This window comes from Mesoplodon mirus, assembly GCF_964341445.2.
Source record: "Mesoplodon mirus genome assembly, chromosome: 9".
Classification (NCBI taxonomy): Eukaryota; Metazoa; Chordata; class Mammalia; order Artiodactyla; family Ziphiidae; genus Mesoplodon; species Mesoplodon mirus.
The window spans coordinates 69659786-69671927 of NC_138985.1; the positions used below are offsets into that span (position 1 = coordinate 69659786).

The following is a 12142-nucleotide window of genomic DNA, read 5'->3' on the forward strand; positions in this document are numbered from 1 at the left end:
AGCTCGGGCGCTGATGGAGGGGAGGTCGTTTGAGTTGGGTCATGGACATGGCATTAAACACCCTCGAATCTCATTGTGGGAAGCTTCATCCTTTCTCTCTCACTTTTTCAGAAAGTGCCGGGCTCCCCTGGTACCGGGGGTCTGACTTCTCCCCAGTGTTTTCTAATCTCGTTTTTCATAAAAGAAAGAGGGAGTCTGGCTCTGAGCTTTCTGCAGGGAGAGGCTAGAATTGAACAGCACTGTCGTGTTTCACCGTCACTGTTTTTTGAGGGTCACCTTCAATTACCAGCGAGTCAGACTGGTTTCCATTTCCGAACGGACTATGAAATTTCATGTAGAAAAAAATTAGTGAGTCAAGTATAGGGTCTATGAAGGTGAGCTGCAGCGGTGGAGGTGATCCTCCCAAATCTCTGGGTTTAGGAGATTATGGTATTAGTGTGATCACTGCCGTCTCTGGAGGGAGACTTCCTTACACCGGGACCTCTGGCAACTGGCCATACCTCTTTGAACCTCATCGTGCTGCAGAGAAAAGAATAATACCATCTTGCAGGTTGGTTCAAGAAGATGGAGGTGGCAAAGGCAGGCGCCAAGAAATGAATGTTGGTGCCATTTGCCTTCTCGGCTGAGGGGAATTTGTCCCTGTCCCTCTAAGCAGGGTTACTACCCCTCCCTCAGGAGACAAGCCTGCCCAGAGCCACCATGGGCCACGGCCAGGTCTGGCCTCAGGCCAGAGCTCTTCTCAGCTGACCCTACCTGGCCATCTTCCCCAGGGGTTCGTCACCAGGGCACCCTCAGAGCTGAGGATGTGGGGATTGGTGGTTAGAGGAGCCCTGTGATGGGGAGCTGACTGTCCCCTTGGACAGCGCAGCGCCTCTCTGTCTGGCTCTAACAGCCGGGCTGTCAGATAATCAATCAGCTGAGCTGATCACAGCCTCCGTGACTTTCCTCCATGGTCCCAGCCCTGATCTTGGGCCCCATGCGGCCATCTGTCTCCTCTATTCTGAGAAAGTCCTGCTAAGGTGGAATGCGAAAGATCCCCTCCTCCCAATCTTGTTTTTCCTCCAAGTTAACGATGCCTTGTCAGTACAAGCCGACATTGGGCTGCAGGGCACCCCAAACTGACTGAATTCCGTTGGTGCTGAGGCAGGGCTCAACATGGGGCCAAGTGAAGCATCAAACCAGCCTGGGTGTGTGCTCAGGTCTAGCCATCCAGAGACGATGTATTGAGCAGTCTCTAATGGTGGGCCAAAGAGCTCTGTGCATGGCTCCACTCTGGGCTCTGGTTTTATGACTTGGACACAGTACAAGAGTGGTTGACACAAATCCACCGTGGGCAGCTAACGCGCTGGCCTGCTCAAGTTCCTGGTGGCCCAGATGTAGAGGCATCCTTACAGTGTCATCTAACCCCCCTGAGCCTCAGTTTCCATGTCTGCATAATGGGGGCGAAATCCCTACAGGTCTCTCATTGGAATGAATTGATCTAAAGCTCAATAGAGGTTAATTTCAGCCTCCTTTTCTCTAAGGAATCTTTGGGAGGTGCTGAAGTCACAAGATGGGGAGTGGAACAGGATAAACCAAAGTCTGGTGTCAGGTTTGTGCTGCTCCCCAGACCCCGGCCTGGAGCCCCATTCCCCCACCCCTGGCTCTGGAGGGACAATGATTGGGTGCAGGTGAGCTCAGGTTCGGGTCTGCACGCGAGGACTGGGCAAGAGAGATGGGGGGCCCCAGAGCCCAGAGCCCCCCAGGTCCGGCCCCAAACCTCTACCCAGAGACCTCATTGCTCTCATGCACTTCATGGTCGATGAGCTGCAGCAGGAACCACATGACATTTCGCAGGATAAATGTGGTGATGAGGTTCCAGTGAATCACGTTCCGCAGACAGCGGATGCTCCTGTGGGAGGACCAGGTCAGGGGTCAGCCGGGACAGGCTGCACCTGGGCTCAGAGCTCAGTTGGGGCAGGGGTCAGGGGTCAGCTGGCATCATGGGTCAGCTGGGCCTGCGCCCCCTGCCACCCCCTCCCTCCTCAGGCAAGGGAGAGACTCAGCCTGGGGTAAAGGCAGGGCTGCACCAGGGGCCAAATTCCCATTCGTGGTGACCACGGTTGGGTCTTCCAGAGCTGGCTCCCTTTTTGCCTCCTGCATGCCTGCCAGCGGTCAGTGCTCAGGCACCTCCCCAAGCCCCTTTTGTCCGTTGGCTCCAGGGACCCCGGAGAGGAGCTGAGAATGGGAGAGGTGAAGGGGGTGCCGTAGGAGGAGGGCAGGGAAAAAGCAGGGGCGGGGTGGACTCACCGCAGGGCCAGGAAAAGCAGGAAGGCAGCCACGAGGGCTGCCACAGACACGCAGTGGCCCAGGTAGTTGATAATGAGCGCGATGCGGTAGTGTAGGTCATACTTCCTCTGCTGGACAGACAGACAGACACACAGGCAGACAGAGGCTTGGGGCATGTGGAGGGTGGGGCCAGGCACTCTAGCAATGGCCACCCTGTGTGTCCTGACCCTGGGGGCAGAAGAGGCTCCAAGTGTCACCACCACACCTGGCACCCAGAGCTCTCTCCTGTCGGCCCTGTGTGGCTCTTGGTATAAATGGCTGTGGTCAGGTGTCCCCCGTGCAATTGGAGGGCAGATTTGAGCACAATGTATTCTGAGTTATGACAGAGATATGGGTATGTAGATTCTATTTTCTTTTTAATTCTGGAATGGGAGTTGCTACATCTGTGTTTCATCTCAGCTCACACCCTAATGGGCTGAGCAAGTATTGATTTATATCTCTGGGACTCAGTTTTGATATCTGTACAATGGAGCCAACCTGTCCTCCTGTCTCAGAAGCATTGACCTATGGCAGGTCTGGGGGTGCCTTGGGATCAGTCTGCCCTGGGTGCAGCAGTGAGGGGGTACCTTATCTGTGAGATTTTAAGAGCAATATTAAGACCAAATAAAATCAGTCTGCTTTTTATTATCACCACATGCTGGCAATTCTTAACAGAGGCAATGATAAAATACTCCTTCCTGCCAGGGCAGACTATCCCGCCACCCCACACCCACTTTGGTTTGCCACTGCTCAGAGGGGCTGTGAGATGAAGAGGTGAGGGCAGAGGGCAGGAGGGGACCTCTTTCTCTCCTTTATGGCCCATCCCACTTGTCACTCTTGTGGCCCTCATTGCAGACCCCCTTTGGCTCGCATCTTGGAGAATCACTTTCTCAGGGCAGACAAATGTTTTTCCTCTGAACTTGGACTTCTCTTGGGGAAAAGTTTCAGCCCCACTGGGGGCAGTAATGGGCAAAAGAGGAGAGGGATGGGGTGGGATATATCATTTGGGGTCAGGAATGAGGAGAAGCTTCAAGAGGAAGGAGGCTGGCACCGCAGATAACACAGAATCCAGCACCAGAGCAAGGGGGGCTGGTGAGGTCGGAGTGGGACCCAGCTTCCCGTGGGGACTGCCCTTCTGGGGGCTGCACTTGTTTCCATGTGGAATCATAGAATCAGAATGCCAGATGGGGAAACTGAGGCCCAGAGGAGGAAGGAAGTCACACTGCCTGTTAGATGTTGGGGCACTGGTTACAGGGTCATCCCCTTCTTGTGCCATGTGCCACCTTGCTGGTGTCCTCCACCAGCTGAGCTCGCCTGAAGGTGAGCCTCCACGTCCCCTTCTCTACCCCACCACAATGTCACTGAGCACAGGGCAGGACATAGGGTGGTGGCGAGAGGTGCAAGAAGGGGGTGGGTGGGTGACACAGGACTGGTTTTGCCACCCTTGGCATCCTCTGTGCTCAATCTGAGTCCTACTACCTGTACAGGACCAGGGGTGAGGCAGGTGGGAGCCACTCACCTTATCATCCAAAATGGGCTCACACTGTGAGTAGTTGATCCGTGAGGCCCAGGTCCCATTCTCCAAGCACTCTCGGTAGGCATTCCCTACAAAAGATGCACCAAGAGGCAGGTCACTCCCCTCCTCAAGAACACTCCCTGGCTCCCTGATGCCCACAGGATAAGGTCCCTATGTCTCAGCCTCTCTAGGCCGGGAAACTCGTCTGAACGTTCACGTGAAACTCATTCATGTGAAAAGTGCACAAAAGCCTTACACTCATGGTAGCTAAAAGGCATGATAAAACCCATTTTTTTTTTTTTTTTTTTTTTTTTTTGCTGTACGCGGGCCTCTCACTGTTGTGGCCTCCCCCGTTGCGGAGCACAGGCTCCGGACGCGCAGGCCCAGCGGCCATGGCTCACGGGCCCAGCCGCTCCGCGGCATATGGGATCCTCCCAGACCGGGGCACGAACCCGTATCCCCTGCATCGGCAGGCGGACTCTCAACCACTGCGCCACCAGGGAGGCCCTAAAACCCATTTTTGATACAATTTTTGACTAGCATTTGTACACTCTCTTTAATTTTGTTTGAAACTGAACCCCACTGTGAGCCCTGGGATGTGGCTGAAGATTCACTGCTTTCAGCATGCCGAAAAGTTTCCATCCTAATCGCAATCAATTTATGCTCACGAGATCCATACTTTTCCCACCAGTATCAGTACTTCCACTTTCACCATAGTCACTATTTATACAGCAGGTGTTTGCCCTGTACCAGGTCCTCTTCTAACTGCTTTGTTTACACTCGTCCATTCAATCTTCAGGCAACCCCATGGAGTAGGTACTGAGATTAACCCATTTTACAGATGAGAAAACTGAGGCACAGGGAGATCAAGTAGCTTGCCAAGGGTACAAAGATGAGAAGATTCAAACCCAGAAGGTCTGGCTTCAGGGTTTATGTTCCTAACCCCTAGGCTACTGAGTAGCAGCGGTACAGGAATGACAGCAATATGGGGAAACAGGACTGTGTTGCTGACCTTGAGCTACGGCTGCCTGGGAGACCACCATGTGATCTCTAAATGTTTGAGAACCTGGCTCTGTGTTAAAGTTGGAATGTGATGTGGGAAAAGACATTTCAGGGCATCAGTGTCTGATGTACTGAAGTGAGGGTTTTATTGAAGGGAGATGTATGAAGTTCAAGGAATGCGCATATTTTCTTTAAATCCTAGTTTGACTGTCAAGATCTAGCTCCTAAGCCATGCTCTCCAGGTAGCCCACCGTCACTTCCAGCCAGAGGAATGCCTCACACCTGATAACTCCAAAGCCCTCTGCTAGCCTCTGCTCTGCATTTCGCTGTCTTATGTACCCTACCTCCCCCGCTTACTTACAAATTCTAAACGATCTATTGTTTGGGGATAATTTGTACCAGCGTTCTGCTCTCTGGCTAATGGGCAGTTGTTTGTGGATTTTTCTTTTGGGTTTAAGTTAGAATCACAATATAAAGTTAATTTTTAAAAAATAGCTCACAGAGCACAGAGTCACAGAGCTGAAGGGGAAACCTTAGATTGTTTTTGGAAGCAACGAGTTCTGAAATAATTAAGTTACTTTAAAAATCCACTTCCGCTGAGCTAACAGTGAGTTAAAAGCAATGGACTTATGAAGGAGCACTTGCTGAAGAGGAGAAACAATGGGGGAGATTCTATTAGCCTAATTGTTTTTTTAATTTGGTGCTCTGAGCTTATACATTTTTCAAATTCGGGATTTTTACTGGCCTTTTCCTGCCTCCTGGGCCTGTCACCTGTCAGCGAGGCCTGCCTCTGGCAGGTCCCTGGCCCAAGTGTGAGTCAGTCAGGCCAATGCTGGTCTGACACCAACTCTGACCCCAATATGAGGACACTAGCTCCTAGCCCCTGACCATGGCACCCAATTCCCCACTTGGGTTTTCTCCCTCTACAGGATTGTTTTACTACAGGTTGTATGTTAAGAGAAAGAAAGGTTGTATGTTAAGAGAATTTGATGCATAGGGTCAGTGATGTTACTGAACTAAAGGACAGAGTATGGGGTGAAACCAACGGGACCAATGTAAAGGCATTTTGGGAGGGTGGGTGATTTTGTAAAATGAACAGTCCCTCCCTGATGGGGATTTAGAGTCCTTCTCAACAGGCCTGTGTGAGGTGAGACAGACCCTGATCCTGGCTATGGTTCAAAGGGCAGAAAAATTTATCTTCTGTGAATGTGTTCCTAGATGTTATCTAGCTTTTCTTAAGTCAGTGCTAAGCTCCTTCCTCCAGGAAGGCCTCTTTGATTGCTTGCATCTCACGAGTCTCTTTCTCCTGAGCCTCCCAATGCCCCCAACCCTCTCAGTCCTGACAGCCTGAGCCCCACATTCCAGCCCTTGCTCATGACCTGGCCTCAGTTGTTCAGGTGGGTGAGTCTGGTGTCGCAGATCAGTGTGGGGCTCCCTGAGGACAAGACCTCAGAATACTCATCTCCCAAGTATGATATCTTGTGGTGGTACTGACCATGGGGCGGGCTTGTGGAAAGGAGGGGGTCAGGATAGAGATGCTGCAGATCTGAGACCTTTCTGGTCCCTCACATCAATGCCCCTGGGATACCAAGCTCCGTGGATTCTGTCTCCTCTTTCTTTTTCCGGAGTCCATCCCTCTCCTGCCCACCCTTCCACCCACTCTCTAGTCACCTTGAACTGGCACAACACCCTCCTATCTTGCCTCCTGGCTTCATCTCTTGCCCCCCTCGAATCTCTATCCTTTACCCCCACTGCCAGAGTGATCATGCTGATTTCTGAATAAAAGTCATCAGCAGCTTTTTATTGCTCTTGGGAATAAAGTCCAACTTTCTTGGTGTGCTATTCAAGGCCCTTGACACCCGGGCCCTAGCCGAACTTTCCTGACCCATCTCTACCACTCCACATGGCAGCTGACATTTACACCAGCAGGCCTGGCACACACCGAGCTCCATACTGAGCCACCCCCTGAGATACCCTCCTCACTCTCACCCTTTACGCATGCACATATTCCTACAAACTCCTACTTATCTTGTAACCCCCAGCTCTAATGCCACCTCCTCCTGGAGGCTTCCCCAACACCCAAGGTATTACGTAATCTCTTCTTTTTCCCTCTAAACACCTCCTCTATGTCTTCCCATCTCTTGAAACATAGGTCTTCACACTCTATTGCCCTTGAACTACAGCCACATATCCATTTCATGTCACAGTCCAGTACACACACACACACACCGCTCACATGACTGAATCCAGTTTCACAAAGTGAAATTTATCTTGACCACAGCTATAATATTTTTCTATTACTTTCTAATGAATTGTATTTATTCTATATACAAATACTAGTCACAACCCACTAAATTTACTTCACAATCCACTATTGTACAACATAGTTTGAAAAGAAAAATCTCTTTTAGAGCATTTGCCGTAATTCACTATGAGTCTCATTTCTTTAGAACTGATCCTTCTTTTCTTTGCTACTGAACTTGAGCTCCCTGGGGACAGACAAGTAGGAAGAACCCATATTGGAGTCAACAGTTCCCTCCTCAGGAGTGAGCCATTGAGTATACGTGGGCTGTATCAAATTGACTCAGGTCTGTTGAAACCTTGGAAAGCAGGGTCTCAGATGTGGGATGTAGTGGTGGGAGGGTGCTTCCCTCTGGGGGCCCAGCCATGCCTGGGGATGAGGCTCTGGCTACAGACACTGGGTACCAGGGGACTGGAAGAGAGATGCTCCCAGCACTTCGGGGGAGCTGGCTAATGAGGACACTGAGGCCTCAGACACAGCCTTGGACAGGAGAAAGTAAGACAGGAAGAGTCTCCCCTGGGAACCACAGGAAGATGGGCACGGAGAGTCTGAGGGCAGATGGTCAGGCCAGAGCTGTGGGGATGGATGTAGTGAGGTGGGTGCCTGTTACCACAGCAATGCAGGTGCCTCTGCTGAAGATCGACGCCAATGGTGTGCAGTGTAGTCTGCCAGGGGCGTTAGGGTCTGGATGACGCAGGCAAGGTCTTCTCTTCCAGAGCTCTGTGGTCTGGGAAGCCTGGACTCGATCCCCTGCAGCGTGCCCTGGCCTGTTGAAAGCCCTCATTACAATGTGCTCTGTCCCTTTCAGATGCTGACACTTTGACAAGAGCTTCTGATTTGGGCAGTCACCTGAGAGGTCCAGGAGCCTGGCTGGGAGAAGATGGAAGCCTAAATCCTAGCTGTAATTTTGTCTCTGGCTGATTAAGTGACCTCGGCTAAGGCCCATCCCTCTCAGCCTTTTTCCCCACTCAGAAAAAGTAATGTAAACTGCTTCTCAGTGATGCCATTGGCATCTCAGGTGGGTCAAGTATTTGTTGTGTGGGACTTTTCAATCTGCTGACTGCCAGTAGTACCCTCAAGCCATTGTGACAACCCCAGACAACCATACATCACTTTTAAGCGCTCCCGAGGTTGGCACTTCTATCTCTGATAGTCGAACTGGCAATATATGGGAGATGGGGACCATGAGGGACCATTTTTTGGTGGTGGTTACGAGGGAGAGAGTGCCAGAGACAGGCTGGGCATGGGGATGAGTGGGAATGTGGTGGAGGAGAAGCAATGTCGTCACTGGCTGTCGGGAAAGAAGATGACAAGAAGTGAGGGTGGGAGGGTGCTGACAGGGTGATGGGAAGGGCCAGAAGCAATATTTACCGAAGGGATGAGGTCATGTGCAGGACTGAAATTTTCAGCACCACGGACAGCAAAATGCTACCACTGCCCACGTCCCACCGTGAACGCAGGTGGGGAACCTTGGAGAGCGCCTAAGACTTAGCCCTCCCTGCTCTGCCCATTCAGCTCATAGCCCTGGGCCCAGGCCAAGATAATCCATGACCCTCTTCAATGCCCAGCTTCAGTCCTAGTACCTCCAGGTGCTTCCACGACTGCTCCAGCCCCTGGAGGGTCAGCTGCTCACTTCTCTTAGCTCATGCTGGGTCGGTATTGTTCTCTCATTGACTTCTGTAAAGGGGTCATGCCTTCCCAGCTAGCTAAGGAGTAGGGGTGGCAAGGCCTAGGTCACCTCTGGCCCTTTCTTAAGGGCTACACAGAGCTGCACACACAGGGGCTCAGGATGGACCGAGGTGGTGCTGTTGTCTAGGTTACCGGGGGACTCCAAATGAGAATGAGAGGCTCAGGGTGGGCCAAGAGGATAGTTTGTCCCCTTGGATGCCCAGGCTCTGCCAAGCTGCATGGCAAATGCAAAACTGTCCCACGTGCAGGAGCATCTTGAGTCTCACACTCATGCCACGGGCAGGTTGAGCCCCGTTGCCAGAACTGTTGACACTGTAAGTCCAACCCTTGTTGGGTAGGGGTGTCCATCTGAAATAGCAAACCTGTGGTCAGCATCCTCCAGATTCCAGGCAAGAAAGTAAATTGGGAACTGAGTCAGCAGGCATCTCCTTGGGAATTTAAGAGGGCGAGGAAACTTCTCCTTCATTTGGTCTAAAGAGGCCCGAAGAGGGAGACATGTCCATGGTCACCAGCAATGAAGAGGCAGAAATAGATCTCTCTCTCCCAGGACACACTTTCTTATGGGAGATCCTGGAGTCAGTGTTTCTGGAAGGGAGAGGCTCTCCCTGCTACCCTGTGTTCCAGAAGATGTAGTCAGTTGTGCCACCTCTGCAGTGTCCTAGCCACTTAGTGTCTGGACCCCCAGAGCAGAAAATGCCTAAAGGGCCAGATATGCCACCCGCAGTCCCCTTACTGCTTTTCCCTGCAGTTGGACTACTGCAGACTTAGCTATCTCCTTCCTGTCTGGCTTGGGACCTACACCTTAGGTCACTTTTCTTTTGCAGGAAAAATCTCTACTGCCTGGACTAGGCAGTGATACTGTGGGCATGACTAATTGCTTTTCACCTCCAGTTAAGAGACCATTTGGGGAAACACGGTACAGTCATGGTGCCAGTAGAAGTCTCCCTGAGCTTCCCAAACAATGTGTGTCTCCCTGAGTTAAGTCTGAACATTCCCCATCTTGATTTAATCACCGCACGTTGGTGGGGCAGAGGTGGGGGCAGCTGGTGATGCTCACCCAAGCTCAGGACCAAGCTGCTGGGTTGAGAGATCGAGAATCTGCTATCACCAGCCCAGTCTTCAGGTTGGGAAGGGCCTCCTCGGGGCCATCTGCTCGTGACATCTGGGATGAGAGAAGGGAACTTCTTTCCCCTCTCTTCAGTATTGTGTGGACACTGCTCTCCAGACCCCCTTGTCCATTCTGGACCTCCCCAAACGCTCAGCTCTCTATTTCTGAAGGGCTTTTCACCCATGATGCCCCTCCATCCTTGAGTAGGTATGGCAGGGGTAAATGTCCACACTTACAGCAGACAGTGGGGAAACTGAGTCAGGGAGGCACAGAGCAGATTCATGGAGACCTCAGTGGGCCCTTGAAAAAGGGAAGAGGTGTGAGTGGAATCCAGCTCACTGTGTGAGATCACTGGCCTCCCCAGGGAAGGGGCAAGTGGGAGGAGGTGCCTACCCCTGCTCCAGCCCCTATTGTGCAGGGCTCCCTCCTTCCAGGCATCCCTAGCAGCTCGTCACCATGACGCCCGCCAGCAGAGGGAGGCGGAGAGAAGGAAGCCCGCGGCAGCCACGGAGTGGAGGATGTCAGGGGAAGGGGCCACGACAACTCACCCAGCACACCGCCCACCCTGTACAGAGAAACGGAGGCCCAAAGAGGAGAAAAGCCTGCCCAAAGGTGAGACAAGCAGGATTAGAACTGGCTCCCAACCATCGTTTCTGTGAAGTGATGGGGGTGGGCGAGTGGGGCGGGCGGTGAAGACATCTCTGGCTGGCAGAGTCTTAAGTCTGGGGACTTAGGGGGCCAAGGGGCTGCTTCCCTCCAGAGGCCTTTGGGGATCAGACCCTCTTAGTGTAGACAGACCGCCCCCTCCCAAGACACCATCCAGAGACCACTCAGTTTGGTGCCTCTCAGGGACAACAGAAGGCCACACCACCTCAGAAGGACAGCCATCCTCGGTGGGAGTGGGGCCCTCAAGGACCTGATCCCGGAGACACGACTTCTCCTTCCAGACCCTAGGCCTCGCTCTCCTCCCCTTGCTGCCAAGAGCCTAGCAGGGCACGGGGAGCCCCAGGCAGCATCGTCTCCTAGTCGTGACGGGGCCCCATGAGGTTAGTATGTTTTCTGTGTCCTTCACACAGATAAGGAAATTGAGACTTAGATGGGGTGGAGCTGCCCGGCACTCAGTGAATCGCGGCACAGCCAGGACTTCGGTGAGCTCTCCTGAAGCTGGGTCTGGGTTCTTCCTGCTATTCCTTGCCTCCAGCCCCATCCCTGCAGGAGCTGTGAAAGGAAATTCTGGCCAGACTCTGGAGCACCTGGTTTGAGGTGGGTGAACTGCATTTGGGGTCCTTTGGGGTGGGTCCTGAGAGCCCCTGGGGGTGGCGATTTGCCCTGGGGGTTCCAGACCCTGCTGGGGTTGCCAGGCTGTGGGGGGAGTGGGCAGGGAAGGATGCTGCAGCCTCTGACTCAATAGCAGGAGGGAGGGGAGGGGAAGGACACAGTCAAAGTTCCCAGCCAATCTGGATTCAGATTTAGATGGTACATCCTGAACATCAAGCAGCATCCTTCCAGAGTACTCCAGTGCTGCATCATGACGCTGTGGACAAGCAGCTCGGGCTCTAATGCTAGCGGAACTGAGGCCCATGGCCTGGCATTCAAGGCCTCCATGATCCGGCCCTATTCCCTCTCCACCTCTGTTCCCACCCTCCCTTCCACCTGACACATCACTGGCCCAATTTTTCAAGGCCCTGCTCCCCAGCACTTCCTCCATGAAGTCTTCCCAACTTGCTTCTCCCTCTTTTTTTTGGAATCAACCTCCTCCCATGTACTCCTATAGCCTTGGCTGTGCTATTTCACTTAAGAACAAATAGCAAAAAGTTCTCTTTAAGAATCTCTCTCTAACACAGGAGCCCCTGGAAGGCTGGGTCAGGTCTTATGCCTCTTTGAAGAGCTTGTTTCTAGTGGAGAAAAGGCAACATACCCACAAAGCCAATAAAAGGTGAACCTGGACAGGGAATGGGATAATTAAGTGGAGGATTCCTGGGGAAGGGGCGAGGGAAAGTAGCGGGTGGCTGCATCTTTGGTCTTCCCTAAGATGAAGGGTCCTTAAGGAGAGGGACAGCTGAGACTCCACTGTTACACTTCTCAGCTGTCTGCGCCCCATGCATGCAGAGGTGGAAAAATGCTAGAGCGTGGGCTGAGAGCTCCCCAAGCCTGCTGAGGCCATTCAGGGTGCTGGCTTTCTGTGGGACCCTGGGCAAGTGTCTTTCCCTCTCTGGTC

At 52.6% G+C, this 12142-nt stretch overlaps 1 protein-coding gene across 5 annotated transcripts in view; it reads right to left on the bottom strand.

Moving 5' to 3' along the window:
* CRHR2 (corticotropin releasing hormone receptor 2) overlaps positions 1-12142 on the bottom strand; it is a gene marked incomplete at both ends in the record, with an annotated part of 44679 nt that overhangs the window by 9402 nt on the left and 23135 nt on the right. For 3 of the 5 annotated variants that reach the window (XM_082633159.1, XM_082633158.1, XM_082633160.1), the window contains 3 exons: positions 1774-1891; positions 2290-2399; positions 3827-3912. In XM_082633159.1, coding sequence (XP_082489285.1) covers positions 1774-1891; positions 2290-2399; positions 3827-3912 — 314 coding nt within the window. The remainder of the gene's footprint in view (positions 1-1773; positions 1892-2289; positions 2400-3826; positions 3913-12142) is intronic. The other 2 variants (XM_082633162.1, XM_082633161.1) reach the window with 2 other exon arrangements.